The 20518-nt window shown below is 34.1% G+C and overlaps 2 protein-coding genes across 2 annotated transcripts in view; both read left to right on the plus strand.

Moving 5' to 3' along the window:
* The first annotated feature begins 889 nt into the window (after nucleotides 1–889).
* LOC142344652 (spliceosome-associated protein CWC27 homolog) overlaps nucleotides 890–20518 on the plus strand; it is a 242091-nt gene continuing 222462 nt past the window's right edge. The window contains exon 1 of the mRNA XM_075396471.1: nucleotides 890–903. The gene's annotated coding sequence lies outside the window, so the exon portion shown is untranslated. The remainder of the gene's footprint in view (nucleotides 904–20518) is intronic.
* Nucleotides 14949–17060, plus strand: LOC142344052 (frizzled-8-like). The gene is made up of 2 exons (XM_075395525.1): nucleotides 14949–15244; nucleotides 16583–17060. Exons 1-2 carry the CDS (start codon nucleotides 15125–15127, stop codon nucleotides 16880–16882), a joined length of 420 nt encoding a protein of 139 aa, XP_075251640.1. The 5' UTR covers nucleotides 14949–15124; the 3' UTR covers nucleotides 16883–17060.

Consider the following 20518-nt stretch of genomic DNA (forward strand, 5'->3'; position numbering starts at 1 on the left):
TAGGCATTTGGTTGGGTTACAGAGCTTAGCTTTACAGAACAAATTTACAGAGCACTGAGCTCATTAAAATCTTAAATTTTCTTCAAACAAAGATGCAGTGAGATGTATACATTACCAAAGAATATTGGCATCGCATTTTATATTTCCCCCTAAATAGTCAAAATTGATCTTTGTAGAAAAGATGGTTTGAGATGGCATGTGTGAGCACAAAAAAAATTGAATCAAGCTTCAACGTATTTCAAAACAACTCAAATTTTTTCATCCAGTTGAAGAAATTAGGAAATCAGTGCGAGAAATTTTTTCAATGCTGGATACTTTTCCTGCCTGTGAACAATAAATTCTTTCGAATAAAAAACAAAATGCCGAACTTAAAAGATGGGTTGTATTTTTTTCAGAGTAGTTTGCAAAAATAAGGTAAGCAAAATATTTACAAAATTCACAATCTTGATAAAACAATCAAGAGGAAAAACAAAAATTCACAATCGATTACTTTTTACAAAATCATATTGTCTTTTTTAATATCTTTCATATATAAAATTCATGTGCTGTCAAAAAGTCATATGACACAAAATTATCCAAATGTTGAAAAATTCTTTTTTTAAAAATTACAATGAGGGAAAAATAAAATGATTTAATTATGTTGTGTTGAGAATAATATAGACTGCATAGAGTCGCACAAATACCTAGCGATCACTAGAAAATATTTTGATATTAATCAGTATATTGTTATTGCACAAAAGATACTATTGTTTATTAAGTCACTATAATCCAAGGCTCATACTTAAGCATGATGGAAATGTTAACAAGTGTGCCGTGTTCTTGATCCCCAATTTCGATAGTACGAACAATTCCCAATATTAACAGAAAAAAATTAACATTCTAAAAAAACTAAACTTATTAAATAGACTTAGAACAAATTTACAAACTGTGTGATTTCAGATCATTTCAAGCTAGGAACTATATCAATAAGACCACCGGTACCAGTTATTGGTTCCAACGGTTTATTTCTATCTTTCTTTCAAGCCCCGTCCGTTCCTAGCTTGGACGGGTGAAAAAAAAAGACTGAATGCGATTTCATATCTTTAAAACATCCAAGTTTAGAAACATAATTTTTGCAGATTCCCAATTGAAACATCTCCGATTTCCCAATTTTAACATCCTATAACATTCAGGAGCGCAAATTCGACATCTATCAGAATTCTTACCGGGAAAAAGGCAATACGACAATATACTTCCATTCATTGGTGGAAACGACATCTTCACCGGCTCAACACCATCGAACAAAGAACCAGAAGAAACAGCAGAAGAACTTGCCTTACTAGCCGAAGAACCTGTGCCCCTTGCGATAGAGACAGTATTTGTAATTGGCATCCCTTCACGAGGAAGCGACAGCACGAGTAAAAAGAAGGCCAAAGCAATAAACGAATTCATCAACAAATTACAAAAAAAAGTAGAAAGTGGGAATACAGAGGCATCACTGAAGAAGTTTATTCCCCGGAACTACACCTGAGTAACGACGCCGTCCACCTCAATGGGGAGGCCCTTGGAGGAATCTAGTCCATATTAAAGAACAAAATCCTACGCACAAATTTCAGCGCAAACATAGACAAAAAAGACCATCCAAAGGAATACCAATGTGCTAGGAACTGCGAGTGTGGTTCGTACAACCCCACGAATTACCAACGGTACCAGTAATTGGTTCCAAAGGTAAATAAGTTTTTTCTTTCCCCAATTTATCAGTTCCACCCGTTTAAACTTCGAATTCTTCTGTAAATCACTTACACAACGGAATGAGTTCCAAAACATCTGGTAAACAAATAAGAGGGTATGAGTATCCAATGTGAAACCTGTCCTAAGCCAATCGGTAAAAAAAGAGGCAATCTTCCGTTGCGTATGCTGTAACACAATCATGCAAATGTCCCCAAGCTGCACAAAATTTAGAATCGAAATAATAAATGCACTTCAACAGGTCAATCAAAACGTTCTGCTTCTATGCAACGCTTATGTACAGCAGAATAAACGTGATGTGATTCTGGACATCATAAAAATTCCACCACAAAAACAGAACAATCTAGAAATAAAAGGCAACATTCAAAACACAATCAAAGAAACTATTAGCAGCAAATAAATGAAATTGAGAATAAACTGCCAACAGCTAACAACAACATTGAAAAAAAAACCCACAGTAAAGGCTAGAACTGCAAATGATCTAGCAGTCAGAATAAAAGGAATTGATGAAAGTAAGAAAGAGACCGCTCGTGAAAGAGCTGAAGAAGATATACAAGAAATACAGTCAATCCTCAAATTCCTCAAGCAAGACTGCCAAATTACGGACTGCAGGCACATGGGGGCTTTCAAAGATGGAAGGCATCGTACCATTCTTGTAACCATGCCATGCATGTATGACAAACGCATCTTACTACTCTCAATCTCATGATTGAATAGATATAGCAAAACAATGTACATTAGCAAAGACTACTCCCTGCAAGAAGAAGAAGAGCAACTGAATAACTGTCTGAAAAAGCGAAAAGACTTAATAGACCCAGGTTTCCCCAGAAAAAACTTGAAAGTAATGAATCTGACATTATACGAAAAACAAGATGAAAATTGGGTCGAGTACTCAGACAATGCTTGGTATTCTACCTGACTTGCAAAAATTACAGACAAAAAACAAGAAGTATCAATTCTAACGTTCAATTTACATAAGTTCATTGATCTACCAGGAAGATTTGCATTTGCAAACGCTATTATCCCCTACAATCCAGACATTCTTCGCCTAACCGAAACATGGCTCACAGAAGAAGTTCCAAACGAAGCACTCTTTCTCAAAAATTATGTCATTCACAAAAATGACAGAACTTCAAAATGCGGTGTCTCAAAACATGGAGGTGTTCTAGTGGCGGTAAAAAACAACATTCAATTTAAAGAATTGTTTGTTAAGAACACATGTGAGAATTGCCTAATCGTAAAAAAATTAAAACTAAAAATTACTCAATCTTAATCGTCTGCATTTACAACCCACCAAAAGGCAGCCCATACAGATGGTGCAAGCAGAAGTTTGAAGACCTCACACAAACGCTAAAGTTTTTAGAGAAGGAAACAAAGCCAAAATCAATCATCATCACAGGAGATCTCAACTTCTCAACCACTGACTGGATACAAATGTCGTCACCAGATGAACTTGACAACACCTGGCTCAACTATTTCATAGATGAAAATGCTAAATTTCACTGATTTCTTGGGGTATGAAAAATAGCTAGATGTCCATTTAACCCCTATTGTTACAGTAACGTTAACGAACTTCTTAAACAGTGGTATGAAGAGTTCAATCGCCTTTTCGATCAAAATGTCCCTAGAGTAACTCAGCACAGATCACAGCTCCCCCCCGTGGGTGTCAAAAAGCACATCCCATGAAATAAAAAAAACTATCAACTTTGAAACGAAAAGCAATTGCCCATCCAAGTCCTGCTCCAAGCACAATAAACAAAATAGATTGTCTCGAAGAAAAAGTCAACACACTTTGTAAAAACGATCAAGTCATCTATGAAAGCGAGACTTTCGCAACACGTCAACTCAGCGTTATTCAAAAATAATTATGACCAATTAAAAAATTCACAAGATTCCCAAGCGAGATGCACCTAAATGAAGAAACTGCTAACACTAAGAAAGAGAAAGCCGAGTTGTTCAATTTATTTTTCCAGGGTGTTTTCAATTCAAAAATATCAAAAGTTGAGAACCAGTTCAATTTTGAAGAAAAAGATCTTAGTCGCTTTGATATTTCAGAAAAAGAAATTGAAAGTATACTAAATAAACTTGATACTAGTAAAGCCAACGGCCCTGATGATATAAGTAACCTGTTTCTGAAAAATCTATCAAAAACAATAAGCAGATCCTTACTTCTACTTTTTCAAACATTCATTAACAAAATTAAATTTCCAGCATATTGGAAACAAAGTGACATAACACCAATACACAGGGAGACATAGTGACATAACACCAATACACCAATACGCAATCAATATGTATAGACCAATTAATTGCTTATGTTGCCTCTCAAAAGTTTTCGAGAAACTTATGTTCAACAAACTCTATGAGCACGTTAAAGGAACACTTCACAACTCCCAGTTTGGTCTTTGGCCTCAACGTTCAGCAATTATTCAAATGTTATGCTTTCTAGACCAACTGTACAAAGAAGGCGACTCAATTGCTCATGATGAAGTTTTCGTTTTCTACCTTGATTTCCAGAAAGAGTTTAATACAGTACCCCATCACAGCGTTGTTGCAAAACTGTCGGAATCAGGGATTGGGGGAAAAGCGCTCAGATTAATAGCCAACTACTGCGACGACAGAAAACAACATGTTTGCATCGGAACCTCAAAGTCGAGCCTTCGTGACGTCACTAGCGGCGTACCGCAAGGTTCAATCCTGGGGCCACTACTTTTTCTCGTCTACATAAATGATTTACCACAAAAAATCGAATACAGTCAAACCTACGGTTATGCAGATGATTACAAAATTCCTCTCTAATAACAAACATGAACTTCAAATTCATCTCCTGAATTTAAATGAATGGTGCAATAACAACGAAATGCGCCTCCATGAAAACAAATGCAAGATCCTTTGTTTCAAGAAAAAGTCGCTCTTTACTATAAAAAATGAAACTGTCAACATCTCGTCTCATCAGAAAGATCTCGGAATACAGGTTTGTGATAACCTCACTTGGCATCAAAACGCAAGCACACGAGCCTCCAAAACTCTTAAAGCACTTTGGTACCTGAAAAGAAATATTCACCACAGAACTTTCCCTTAAGTTAAATTAAACGCATACAAGGGTTACATTGTACCAATTATATCCTACGCCTTTCAAGTGTGGTATCCGTCTAAATGCGATCTAGTACTCATCGAAAGAATCCAAAAAAGTGCGACCAAATGGATAATAGGTTCTTCTCTCACATATAAGGAACGTTTAATCAAACTGAAAATTCTACCTCTATCTTTTTACTTCGAACTTCGCAGCTTATTACTACTATGTGATCTCACGAACGAAAAAACGATTATTCAAAAGCGACAAAAATTTCTGGTCAAGAACAGCCTATCTCTATAACATTGTCAACAAACACACAGACCTTACAGACAACAAAAATATAATATATCGGATCAGCGACATTTATTGGAAATTCTTTTTTAGAAGTTTTAACGAAATTGACATGTGCACTTGGAGAATTTGCTGCCTGTGCGAAAACTGTAACCCTATTTCGAAACTATCTCATTTATAACGATCAATAAGAGTGCTTCAACCCGTGCATTGCAGAAGCCTGAACTACTACTACTACTACTAATAGCTGACAACGTAAGTTCAAGTAGCCTTTCCTGGAAAAATTGTCTGTTACTCAGAAAAAGATTGAAATATATATTTACGTAGATTTTAATATTTAATACGTATAGTTCGAGTTGATGAAGTTTGACTCCGATTGCTACTTTCCTTTTAACCAATCAGAAGATCGAAACGATCGTTAGTTGATAATGTTTTGTTGTTGAACAGGCTAATTTTAGTTATTTGGAGACTTATAGAAACTTAATTTTTTCTAAAAACGTTAGCCTGTACAAAGAAGCCCTGATTCCTTAATTTAATTATGAACACTGTTATTCAAAGCTCACATTTGGTTGTGTTCATGATTTAAGAACATTTTTTCAAATTGTTTTTGCAGCTACTATTTTTTTTAATGCAGAGAAATGCACACGGAATGCCCGTTGAGACTAGATCTCGCTCTATATTTTTAAGAGAAAACCTGTTGAATAGTTACATAGTTTGTTGCTATCAATGTATTCTGGCTTTGGTACAATACACTTGCTTTTTTGCATTATAAAAATTTTAAAAATACCGGCGACAGTAGTTTTACAAATAGCTGATGTCGCTACGAACTATTGCAGCACCATTTAAGATTCTTTGAAACGTTTGATTCGAGCGATTATATAGATTCAATTTAATTTCGCATCGCACCTGTTGCTGACGGCAAATTACAGCCAACCTGAGGTATTTTTCGTTAAGCGCCAAGTAATAAGAATACTGATTGTGCGTAATTAGTCAAATTGTTTCATTGACATGCTTTTCTTACTTGTAACTTTGAGGCTTTTTGTATTGAGTAGCCATCGACATCTACCTTTTCAGTTTTCTGTAAATAGTATAAAACTGTCTACCAGATTTTCAAGTAGAACATCAAAAGAATTATTACTGAGAAACAGAGAGTTAATTTATTTTTTATCCGGGTATCCCCAAAGGGTCGCTGTTAAATCCATTTCCCGATTTCATGACACATCACATCTCGTGTCGTCATTTCAAATTTGAATTTCTGTTGTTGATTGGGGTTTCGAAATTTCGCTCGTGCAACTTGGTATGGCTAAAATTAGTTGTTGAGAAAATTTTCCAGTGCTAATTGCAGTACTAATTTGGTAATAAAGTAAAAATTAAGTACATAGGTACCAATTAAATGATATCAAATATCCTGCTAATTATTACTGAACAGAGAAACTGATTAGATCAGTAACCCTTTAGTTTGTTCAGATGCTCAAAACTACGATAATTAGGCTCATACTTGCAGCACAACTGAAACCAATTTTGTTTTAAAAATCAACAGCTCAAGTTCAATTTCTGTTACAACACACTTCAATTGCACTGGATGACCCCTATTGTAGTTGATATTAAAAAATCTCTTCTGAGAAAAGTAATTGTTTGACTTCGATCTTGAAACACGTTCTAATTCTATGCTGGTATTCTATACTGGTGAATTAAAAAAACGCAGAACCCAACTTTCTGCAGTCTGCAGCAACAAGAATTTAAAGATTCTGTTGCTGTGATTGTTTGACAAAAGAATCCTATTTATCCAGATGGAGTAAACAAAGCTGAGAAGCAGGAATAATCAATTGCCGACTATTTGCTGTCCGTTGTTGACCAGACAGACCTTTTACAGCGTCGAAGAATCCACTCTTGTTTGCAATGAGAGCAGTTAATGCAATAACCCCGAAGCACCTACCAGAAACTCTACGCGGTAGGTTGCTCTCAGTTCTAGATGTTTGCCACGGAACCAATTAAGTGTTGCCAAAAGGGACTGCACAAAATTACAACTGATTTGAGAAAACTTGTCAATTCATGTCATGGCAACGGGTTCACAAGAACAACCTAGAACAAACTGGATAACTGGAATACGAAGAAAAGGAGTCAATTCTTGTCATAACTATTAGCAGCAGAAAACTGGTTCAAATTACATATCGAGCATTAAACTCCACATTGAAAAACTTCCGCAGATTGCTTCCAAACCTAAAATTCTTCAGCAGATGATTGACGTTTTTGTGTACACTTTTTGAGGGCTTGAAGGTAGTCAAAAACTTAACCTGGAAAATCTGGATGACTACGCTGAGGCCCACAATCACCACGAACATTGGTTTTCTAGATAACGAGAAACTAATTACAGCTCTAGTACATTAGTTGAAATTGAAACGAAACCTCTCACATCGAGATCTTAAATAGAACTGCAATTCATTGCTCTATGACCATTTCAACTTATTTTACAGCTTACTGTCAGTTCAAAATGTTTTTAGGAACGAAATTTTATTCGCAATTACAGTTAAAATGTACAGTGGATTATCTACTCACAATGCTGCTGTAAAAGAAAGAGGATGTGGTTTTACCTAACGGAAAACTGCTCCACACAAAAAAATGCTTCCCACGCTGAAAAATGCAAAGATATGCGAGAAATTTTATTCTGATAATCAATAACCTTTTCCAATTGTTCAGTGCCAGAGAAATTGTATGAATCAATTGGCAATTTTTGGGGATATAATACCAGCATGTAATGAATGTTCTTCTATGATTATAAAACGGCTGGAAGAACAAAAATTTTTGAAGAAATTTTTCATCGCAAGCCATACTTGGTCACTTTAGCAACGACACCGTAAATCATGGTGCTAGTATTAATGTTTACATTTTTTTCTCTTTAGCGAATTATACAAACATAAACCGTTTGCTTTGGGCCGTATTTAAGGGAGCCAATTTCGATATATACGTTTCTAGTTTGCATAAAATTGCATTAATTGTGATATTAACAGGTAAGTTAACAGATCACATGCAACTGTTTATTTGTGCAAGATCTTGACAAGAAACCAAATCAATAGTTTCAGGTAGTTTTTGAGGCTGCTTAGATGATATGTGAATTAGGGATTCTCTCTAGCTTGCGTTTTTTAACAAAAAATTCGATAGTTTAGGGCAGTTTGTCTGATCAGTTGTTTGTAAAAGGCTCATGAGTTGATTCAAAAATCTAGAGTTCATTAAAACTAGACAACACCTGTTTGTCAAACTCCTTTTCTGGCACTATGGTAAACTATAAAGTGTAAGATCAAGGTATTTAGCATTTTTACATCTTAACTTCCTCGGTTTCTTTCAAACAATAAGGAACGGATTACTTAACTTAGTACAGCACTGTTGGGTGCTCACCATAAACAGATCAACCAAGAAACCAACTAAATTAGAAGCCCCTTAAAGACAGCAGGAGAGATCAGTTGACCTACCAAAACGACAATCGATTCTCTGGAGTACTCGCTTTGTTAAGCAAAAAGAACTGATAACTGATGATTGGTGCCGCCGTGTGAGAATACTGTGAAAAAATGTAATTTTTTTTCGCTTATGTCTCGCTTATCGATATTTTCTTATGTTTTTTCAAGGTTCTCTATAAAAAAAAGATCGGAGAAGGAAGAAGGAGACTCCACGATGTCCAATTTTTTCTCTGAACTTCATTTGTTTGGCAAAAAATAAAAAAAAAATTGGAAAATGACTGCATTGAGGACGATGAAGCAACCTCTCTGCATAACATTTGTTTCAGTTGCTCCAATAGACAGAGTCTCCGGGCATTCTCAGAGCAACCAACCGGCAGTCAGATTGATCAGAAGACGTGGATTGCAATGCGTTCGTTCATCCAATAAGCACTTCTGTGCTTACAAGTGTCACAGAAGACTAAAATTCCACTGGAAGTTAATCGAATCTGAGGAACTAAACTGCTTGTCTTTCTCTATGTGTGGTGGTCTCAAATGTCATTGCAGATGCATTAAGAGAGAATGATAGCTTTGTATATAGTTGAATTTTTTATACATTCAAATTTATTTTAAAAACTTTTGGTTAAATTTAATTTCAGTAGTGGAAATACTATTTGTCAATATACTTCAGTAGTGGAAATACTATTTGTCAATATACTTATTAAAACTATTTGAATCTTCAGAATAGATTTCCAGAAACGAAATCATCGCCCTAGTTGATAAACCTTCGGTTTTTAAACGTAAGAAATTGTCGGTATTGTCGTTTTTGTTCGGTATTTAATATAAGAAAGGTTCGGTATTGTCGTTTTTTAACGTAAGAGAGATTCGCTATCGTCGTTTTTTAACGTAAGAGAGATTCGGTATTGTCGTTTTTAAACGTAAGAGAGATTCGGTATCGTCGTTTTTAACGTAAGAGAGATTCGGTATTGTCGTTTTTAACGTAAGAGAGATTCGGTATCGCGCCCTTAACACACCCCACCCCACTCCCCCTCCCCCTCTTCCTCTTACACTTAGTTAAGATGTTGCGCGCGCTGGGAGCGTACACGTTCGCGCATCTGAATGCTTATTGCTTATCCTCTTAGCAGAAAGACATGCTAAAACTAACGCATAAGGGTTCGTGGAGACTGTGAAAGGTAGGCATGCACAATTAGCAATTAACCCACTTAAAAATACCATAAATAGACCAAAATTTGTGACCAGAAACTGTCAAACATTAAAATTAAATCGTTAAATTAAACAAAATTTGGAGTTGGCTTTTTTAAACATTTCTGGAACTCGACAAAAAAAGACTTTAAACAAAGTAAAAAAAAAAATAGTCACGATAGCTTTCCTTAAGACCTATAATTTCTTATCGTTTCAGCCTTTTCTTCGCAGTTTCTCCTACTGTGAGCAAACTTTTGTCTTAGTTACTAATCAGTGTTTATTAATAGTTCCGACCCACTTGTGGGGGGAGGAAATAAATACTCAAATGGGTTTTTTCTTTAAGTCAAATTTGGCCGACCGATATATTCACCGAAGAGAGTTGAGTCTGGTATCATTAGAAAGTCCATCCAGCGTAGAGTATAGAAATAAACAGATTTTTTGATTTTCATTTTTCGCAGGGAGTTATCGTGGTTTCAAATTTTGTGAATAGCAGTAGAAATACGGTGGTTTTTGTTCACGTTTTTATTCGTATTCCTGACCAAATTTTCGTCAATTCTGCTAAAATTTGTTATATTTGTTAAAAACAATGTCATTGGTTTCATTTTAAGGGATAGCGGAGACCTGTTGATTGAGTTTATCAGAGTCCTTCGGCTAAAAATTTAGCTAAACTTTTCTAATTTCAGATTTTTAAATCAAAAATGGCTCCCTTGTTTAAATATGCCAGAAGAAAAGACCTAACACCTGCTAAAACGACCTTTGAAACCTCCAAAAAACGGCTAGTTGTACTTTAGTTTCCTATAAGAGTCTTCAGAATTAAATTTTTGTGGCTTTCTCGAAAATGTAACTCAATAATTGTACAAAATGCAATACTTACTTTGATTTATTGAAATATTTCATTTGCTAAATGATCTTTTTCCCACAATTGTGTGGAAAATTTAACTGTTTTTGTTGGACTCAGCAAAATTGACGCTAGGTTTCGACACATCTCGTATTCTTGCAGTCGGATTAAATTGGGGCGCGGTTTCTCCAAACAAAATTTGAATTTTTGTTATTTTTAAGTTGATTACCGACGAAAATGATTTCAAATCAAGGCTCAATTAATGACAGATCCTATTTACAAAACAATTAAGCCTATATATATATATATATATATATATATATATATATATATTTATGTATATATATACATATATATATATATATATATATATATATATATATATATATGTGTGTGTGTGTGTGTGTGTGTGTGTGTGTGTGTGTGTGCATACATAAATAAAGCTTTCAGAGGAAAAAGGAAAAGTTCATTTTTTATGGCTATGACAAAGTTTTTTTGTTATTTCTATTTGATCTCTTTAATTTTGCCTTCGTTTGTTATTCTTTTTACAGCCTCATTACTTCGTCCTATTAATCACAGTTTAAATTGGGCTCTTAAAGAACTATTTGAGGACATTTTTAAACCTATCATTTCTAATGCCTTTTAGGACTTGGAATACATTTGTTTTAGAAAAATGTCAGTGAAGTGTTGAAGTTTGCACCTTTTTTTATCTTTTTCTCTGTCCAGATCTAGCGTAGTCTCAATGCGTTCACGATAGAATTTTTTCCAGGTGAAGTGAAAAACTCTATGATTTTTATTCTAACTGATGCTTTCCTGGCCTTCTTACTAAGAAATTCTATAACAATTTGGTCACTTTTGCGTATTTGCACATAATTGATGTTGTAATTTGTGCTTTTTTGAGCTTTTCATATAAAAAATAAGTAAAATTGGCTTAGAAGGAATGCCCAATAGAACTTATTTGAAGAATTCATGGAATAGCTACAGTTTTAACGGCTGAGAAAGCGTTCTCTTGTAAAATTTTTTAGAATTTTTTGTTTTTGCCTAACTGTCGTCAATTTGTTGTTTTACGGTACATTTTTGACAACCGTGAGCCTTAATTCCTCATGTGACTGTTTCACTGAAATTATTTACCAATTTCAGTTTATACCTATCTGTTTTAGTGACTTCAAATTAATTTCCTTTATATAAGAAAGTATTTTGTAGTTCAAAACTTTCTTGTCATTGTCGTCAACAAATAACTTAGTCTCATGAAGTACAGAGCTCATCGACTTTCTGTTGGTCAAAACAAGATTTGTGCTGTTGGTTATGTTCTGACTGACGTCTTTAAAGCTTTGAATTGTGTTTTCATAAAAAATTCGCAGGTTTAGGATACCGGTCAATTTTTGTAGTTCTTTTTGGGCATTTTCATAAGATCCTTTTCACGGGGAAACACTTAAAATCAAAAGAAACGCAAAAGCAAAAACTCAAATGTTTTTGAATCAGATTAAACTTTTTTATGGTTTTCAATGTCTTATAGTTTTAATTATTCAAAATTGTGTCTTCAGTAAAATGCTATTTAATTTCTGTCCGTATTCCGTATTTGATGTTTTGTCGTCTTATGGTTCATTATCACTAAAAACCAGCACAGCTGGCTTCCTGAGCAGTTGCAAGTAAATCTCTTCCTGTTGTAAGTTTAAAAATTATGGTTTATTTGATTTTTTTTGAAAGTATTTGTTTTTAAGAAAAGAAGTGGATTTGTGATATTTGTCATCTTTCCCACTCCTGTCATTTTTATAGCATGGTGTTTGTAACAGCAGGTCGCATTCACTTTCTAGTAAACCAAAACACAATCTGCATTATGTTTTCATTTTCAAGTAATGCTTTTCTTTTGGCTTTGATCTTACGCATTTTATAAAAGAAGTGCCCATTCACTTGCCCATTTCTGATCTGTTTTTGCTTTCTTACCGGTATATCAACCTAAAACGGATACACAATTGGCGTTGAAAAAATGTGCATTTGACGATATTTAATGTTTTCCATGAATAGCTTATACGTTTAACGCTTGCGGCACCACTTTCTAGTTAAATTAATTGATTTTTCTTTTCGATTTTGCCGTTTTATTTGTGGCCGTCTGACATATTATGGATAATGACAGGTCTTAAAGTCTTCCTGGGAGGTTTAAAATAACCTCTTTAATTAACCGGGCTGCTACGTTTTTAATTGGTTGTTTTCGAAAAGCCCAGAGTTTTGAATTTTTAAACTTTACGCTTTTTGCTCTTCTTTGTCGACCTGTTACCGAGTCTCATTATTGGCGGGTATCATCTTGCCTAATATACTACTGGTTTTTTAGTTTGATTCACAGTTTATCTGATTTCATTTTTAAATATATTTTTTTAAAAATATAGACATCGGGTTTCGGTCGTAACTAATATTCGCTATCATTTTTTTTTATGTTTGTCTTGTTCAGTTCTCTCATAAATGGCAAGTCTCATCAGCCTTCAAATCCAGCATTCATTTTTTTGTTTGTTGAACGATACCAAAATATTCTGAAAGCTTTTTATCTCTTCCTCATTTGGTAGACAATTAAATCAAAACTTGAATGAACGGGGTCGGAACATTATGTGGATTTGCACATTACGGAGCCGCCTTCTGGAGACAACTTTTTGCCCGAAGGGAGTAAAACTGCAGCAGCAAAATTTACTACAAATTATTTTGAGGGAAGTATATCAAGGAGAAGTAATAGAGACTATTATAAGTTAAGTTAACCTCGCGTGAGTTTCTTGACGAATGCAATCAAACTTGAGTACCTTGCTTGGCTACATTTAAACAACATCATTTTTTATCATATCATGCATAAGCAGGGGAACAAGTGAGCAATATGCAAATATATCTTCATAAATTCACATATAATTATATTACTCTTATAAGAGTTCACGAATGCTTCAGTGGTTAGGTTAAACAGAAAAAATTCAGGTTGCAGGTGTTACAAAAACAGAGTGTCAGCGCGAATTGCTCTTGTTGACATGTCTTCATTTGAAAACTTAGCAAAATTGGTGTAAGAAAAAATTGATCATCATTACTAGTGGCATTTAAATGGAAAAACTAAGATTACTAAAATGAGGGATGGGATTATACTGCAATTAATCTATCGCACAATTCTTTGTGGAATGCAAAAAGAACTTTGCTGCGGAAAGTTGATTCAATTTTTCAACCTGGAGTTAAAAAATGAAAAACACTGACTGAAATTTCCATTTAAAGTATCGCATTTTCAGTTTTTTCATCCTCGAAGTATGTATGTACGTTTCAAAGTTCCAGCTCATTAGTCAAAACTAATCTCTGTAGAGAAAATGGTCGGAAAAGATGACATGCATCAACAAGAAATTTTATAACTGAAAATTAAAGTTTTTCAAAACAACTTCAAGTTTTTCAACCAGAGGAAGAAAACTGGAAACATTGAGGAAGAAATTGAGACAACTTTTCAACGCTTATTACTTTTCCTGCCTGTGAAGGAGAAAATGTTCTTCTAAAAAACAAACTGCGGCACTTATAAAGTTGGTTTCTACGAAAATTAAATTTTATTAGAGTAGGTTGCAAAAGAAGGTAAACAAAATATTATGTAATTTTTTCCTCTTTATAAGGCAGTAGTGGGTGAAACAGAAAATTAAAACATCGATAACTTGTCACTTATTGTACTTATCTGCTCCGAATGACTCAAATGACACAAAAATAATCCCAAATGTTGATTGCTATGGTTTGTTGCTATGTGAAAATATCACATCAACTGCCAAAAGTTTTTTTCAATTTTTTAAAATGTTGTTTTCGTCTGCTCATTCGACTGATGTTTTGAGCCAGGAAACAAGTATCATTTCATATAGAAAAGGACAACTTTGAACCATCAAACTGCAGACAACTCTGTCTTTTGCCAACTATGGCAAAGATTTTCAAAAAACTAATTTAATTTAGACGATCTATAAATATGGCACTTTTGTGGAGTGCATTATTGTGCCAAAAGCCAAACAGAAAACACAAATTACTTTTTCTCAACTCTAATTGGCCAGACAAAGAACTTCTAAATTTTGGTATGTCTGCATTTTCTCTAGCGAAATGGAGAACAGCTCAAAGTGGAGGATAAACATCACATGGCAGAAGTTTTAGGGAAAAGACTGCAGATCAACTATGTTTTGAATAAAATCAATTATGGCCATAAAACCACTATATTACAAAATTTGATATCAGATGGTGGGCTAAATAGTAATTGATATAAACACTCAATTTTTTTGTTAACTGGTGCAACTGATTTACATGCTGAGCATATTAAAAGTTCTATTTCAACTTTGTACCCGCTGCAGTATCTACCAATTGACGAAATTCATTTTTTAAAAGTTTTTCTGAAATGACGCAATTTATCAATAGGCAATTCCCATCCGCACACTAATTGCTTACCCATAATTGCTAGCAATAATATTTAACTCTAAATTGATAAAGGGTTCTGTAAAAAATTAACTCGTTGAATTCATATGAGAATTGAACCGGCTTGCTTATAAAGGCTTTAAAAAACAAATTACTCAATAGTGCAGAGTAATGTTGCGACACTGTCTTGTTCTGACCATACTTGAGGTCATTCTGGTGGCGAATTGTTCAGATTGTCCAGAAGAAGAGCAAAACAAATGTGAAGAGATAACTATTCCAATGTGCCAAGAGGTAAGAAAATTAAGTTTTTACTATAACACGCCGATTTTTGTTAGATTAGAGTTTTGAGTAGGTTGTTGTGTGCGAGAGAGCAAAAAAACACTGATAGTAGTTTCCCCAAAGGTACTAATCAAGATCAAATGAGATCTAATATATAATAAGGTTTCAAGATTAATTGAAACACGTGCATTCAATTGTTTAAATGCCAGACATACATCTCGAACGGTTTCGCGGTTCCCGACTAAAATAAAGCCAGATTTTCTCAATGGTTTTATCAGAGCACGTAAAGTAACCAAAATATAAGATACCTGATAACAAAAATGGTCGACAACGCTCCTATTAAGAAGTCACTCTGTTCATTTTTATGCTCAATCTTCGTGGAGTTAAGTGGTATGGAATACATGATAAGCGTCTACAAAAAAGCATTTTGAATAACTCAAATCACACCAATATTGTCATGTTTCTGATAACTTTTTTCATTCACTTTTTCTGATAACATTTTTCATTCACTTGGTTTCCGATATTTTGATCGTAGAGCTGGCGCAAAATTTTTGAGCCAATTTTAAGCTGTTGCTGTAGCAATGATTTCAGCTACACAGCCGTGGACTACATTTGCTTTTTCCTGTAAACAAAGTCCACATTTGGCAAATGAGGATTTCACTTGTATTTCCTAGTAGACCGATACCTGGACAATTGATAATTGATGTCCATCGTCACTGTATTCGGGATTCACGCGCTCAGTAAAACTAAAATAAGCTTGTGGTTAATGTTGCATACGGGCAGCATTTTTCTATCTCAAACCATCTTTATATTCTTAACTTAAACAAGCTACTTAAGGTTCTTGAAATATCCTAATAAAAAGCGTGATTAAAACCTGCAGTTTTCCGTCTATTATAAAACATTTGGTCAAAACAGCGACCACATTAATAGTTTTCGTACATTTTTGAAACCAATAACAACAAAATACCGTAAATGCCAACGCTTGAAAGAAAAGAGCTTGTTTTGGTCAGATAAAGATTGTTTTCTGACCCTCGCTCTCAATTGCTCTAAAGGAATCACCCTTTCAAATCTACCCCATTACTGTTATTGAATTCGACATCCCAGGTTTAGAAGTCGACTTGAAAGGACCAAGCTCGAAGGAAAAGTGATATGAAAAACCGTGCTCGACCCAAATAGCCTATGAAATGATCTTAGCTCGACTTTAGCTAGGAAACTGGTGGACTGTGTAACTTTATTCAATAAAGTCCGCACTAGAAATTGTGAGTCTTTCATAGTCGTCGTCTAGACCTGGGATGTGCCATCAATTTTTCAAAGTAAATCTAATTATCAATAAAGAAAAATTCTTTCCAGATTGGCTACTCGCATACCAAATTCCCAAATGATATGGGCCACGACACCCAAGAGGAAGCTGGCCTTGAAATCCACCAATTCTGGCCTCTGGTCGAGGTAAATTGTTCGGCACATTTGCGACAGTTCCTCTGTGCAATGTACGCTCCACCGTGCATGTCCGGATTTTTTGGAACCTTGGAACCGTGTCGTGAGGTCTGTGACGCGGCACGAGATGGGTGCGAGCCAGTGATAAAGCAATATGGCTTCGAATGGCCAGAGAGGTTCCAGTGCGGGGAATACAGCAGCTGTCATGAGGCTTAATCTAAACAGTTTATTGAAATCCTCAAAATAATCTTCCAATCAGTATGCAATCTTCTGCAAGATTGCTTCCAAGATTCTTGGATTAATCTTTTGGATTCTTTGGGTCATGGGGTTAATGTAGCTTATTTCTATTGCAATTTCAAGAAACTCAAGTATAAATTAAATTTTGGCTTGCTCCCTTCCTTTTCCCTTTCGGATCTTGACATTGCGGAACAAAAGCAAAAGTTTCATACATTTTTAAAATCAATCTTTACCCATTTTCTTCAGTAGTCGCGATGTGATAAGGATTTGTCATTGTATAAGGAGGGCCGCGAGTAAATTCACAACAGTGAGTGTTTTTGATAACTAAAAGAAACTGCTGTTATGAAGAGGCAAAGTTGTGCTCAAAAGAACCACTGATCACACGTTGCCTTTCTCATCCGAACGTCTCACAACACAATGAACTCTCATCAGATTTTATCCAGGATATTGTCTCGCGTGAAATACGCGTGAATTCAGTCGAAAACCTGCACTTTTGGTTTTAGAATATTCTGGCGTGTGCTAGACGTTTCTTGGATTTGGTTCTGGGACAGGTCATGTAGGTCTGGGACAATCTCTGACGACAGCTCAACATTTACAGATAATTTTGGCAAATTTTGCTCAATTTTTGCCAACTTTGAAATTCCGACACAGTAATAAACAGTATGCCTATAGAAATTTGCTTGATAGCTAAGCATTAAAAAAGTTCCACTGCACAGATTATGTTTGCACAGGATGTTTGTCAGCCATTAGTTCTTACAGAATGTGACATTTCAGAGATGACAAACCATATTTTCCGAAAAACGCCCCAAAAATGATAACTATTATCAGCGCTGAATCAAATTTCAGGATGATGTATTGGTACCATGAGATGGGGTGTATATTATGGATACTCCTAGTGTCCATACTCAATAAAAAAACATAATTGCATCTTCCCAGCAATGATGCCATCTCACAGGAAACACACTTCAAAGACTTGGGCAAATATTTTTCAGAAAATTTATCATGGGATCATCACTTAAGTTTTGTTCTACAAAAAGCAAATCAGAAGCTTGCTTATCTAAAGAGAACAATTCCAAGTGAAACAAAATTGTCAGTCAAATGCAACCTAGTCAAAACTTACATAATATCGATCTTGTTTTATGGATCAAATGTTTGGTATGCCAGTAAAACTATCGTCAGACAAATGGAAAGGCTTCAGAGAAAAAGTTTAAAATGGATACAATCAAACAGTCATTTTACTGATAAAGAATACAATGATTGTCTTCGATCAGTAAATTTACTTCCGATCACATATCAATTTGTCTTTTTGGATCTCGTAGTTTTAAACAAAATTCTGACCAGAAAACTTCCACTTGAGGCAGAGCAATTTTGGCAAATAAGGAATGGACATCTGAAAACACGATCAAACGAGAAAATATTTTTATACTCAAACGAATGTAATCGCCAGCGTTGCCGATCTAATTTTTTCTACCGAGTTGCAAACTTCAACAATTCGATGTCACTGGCGCGTGATTTTCCCAACTATAACCCATATTCAAGTCCTCCTAAATTCAAAAGAGAAGTCAAAGAATATCTATTTGATTTAGCTAAGAAGAATTTTAATTACAAATCATACCCATATGGATGGACAGTGTTTGAGGGAAATCAAATTCAAGCCCCGTTAGGGACTTACTAAGCTTGGCAAAACCAAGTTTAATGAAATTCATTATTATTATTATTATTATTATTATTATTATTATTATTATTATTATTATTATTATTATTATTATTATTATTATTATTATTATTATTATTATTATTATTATTATTATTATTATTATTATTATTATTATTATTATTATTATTATTATTATTATTATTATTATTATTATTATAATTATTATTATTATTATTATTATTATTATTATTATTATTATTTTTATTATTATTATTATTATTATTATTATTATTATTAGTATTATTATTATTATTATTATTATTATTATTATTATTATTATTATTATTATTATTATTATTATTATTATTATTAAAATGTAAAGGAATTTAGCTGCAAAAGTCAACGCAAGTCTAGTTTGTCGTTGTTAAATTTCTACTTTGAATTTTTTTCTATCAATAATTATCAAGGGGAAAACTAAAAAAATATATCCGCTTTTCTTTTGTAAAACAAAAACTAAAATTACGACATTTTTGAACCAAAAAAATCATTGTCTTTCCTATCTATCGTTGCCCTCTGAATGTCTTAATCTCTATAAATTGAGTTTATTGTCTTTTTTTCAGTATTGGTAACATTTAAGTTTGCCTCAAAAACGGGCCTTCTTCAATTTGTCACTCACAATGTTTGTTTTTGAAACATTGGTAGAAGAGAGTTTGTTTATATTATGGCCGCAAATACAAAAAATTAAAAAAGAAAATGTAAAGAAGTCCAGTTAAATGGACCTGTGGTTTTTTTGACATATCTAAAACAATTTTTCATACTTTTTACTTTTCCTTTTCCGTTTAAATACCAGGCGTCGGGCTAACTAGCTATATTTTTTTTACAAAACAGGAAGTAGAAGAAAAATTACAAAAGATCTGAAAGTCAAAATGGCTATAAACTGCATGTATTATCTTCTTATTTGAGATCCTACGTTGTTTGTGTCAAATGTAGTTAAACACAGTTCGCATATAACTAGTTATACAGAAACAATAATTTGGAAGAAAAAAATCCCGGAATAAATAAGTGTATACTAGTACCAAAAAGAACAAATTTTGAATGGGAAAATGGGAAAAAATTAGTGGTTATTTTCTTTTCGTCTTGTCTTGTGTTAATTACAGCATCTTAATAATATTGGTTTGAAACCACAAAAGGTTTAAAGTCATGATGCACCTTGGCCAGGTAGAAATCTCAGCAAGATTTACTATGTTTTCTAGAAATATTATATGTGTAACATAATGTATGTTTCAACCTGACTGGTTTGACCAATTTTATTTAAAAAAATATCGCGAAAAAGGAACTACTTACAAATATAAAACCGGGAAAGAAAAAAAATCAAAACAGGGTAGTCAGACGACGATTTCCTAGCACGTCTTAGAGAAGAAGCACGCTATTGTGACTTCGAAAAACTCAAAACAGCGTTCAACCCCGAAAATGAGTTGGTAAAAATAAAGTTCATCTCAGGTTTGAGTGACCCTGAAGCGGAACTTAGACTACAAGAAAGTATTATAGGAAAACCAACAATGTCCATTACTAAAATGACCCAAAGCTTACAGTTCAGAAGTCAAGCAATGGCGTTTGCAAACTCTTCATCAGATATTACGCTTTTTACTGTGAAAGAAGAAGTTGGGTTCAACTTCAAAAAGACTTCTCGAAAACCAATTGAAAAATTTACGGCTAATAAAAGCAACAATATGTTTACTAGGTGTGGAATTAAGCCACATTCTAGTACACCTTGTCCAGCGTTTTGTAAAAAATGCAACACCTGTGAACAAAATATCTTTTCTCCAGCATCGGAGATGGGAATGTTTTAAACTAAAAAACAAATCTTTAGCATGTCTCCGAATTGACAATATATCTCAATAAATAATTGCAAAGTAAAAACGCAGGTAGACAAAGGTGCAGATAGCACAGTGATATCA

This window comes from Convolutriloba macropyga, chromosome 8 (genome assembly GCF_964194025.1).
Source record: "Convolutriloba macropyga chromosome 8, txConMacr16.3, whole genome shotgun sequence".
NCBI lineage: Eukaryota > Metazoa > Xenacoelomorpha > Acoela > Convolutidae > Convolutriloba > Convolutriloba macropyga.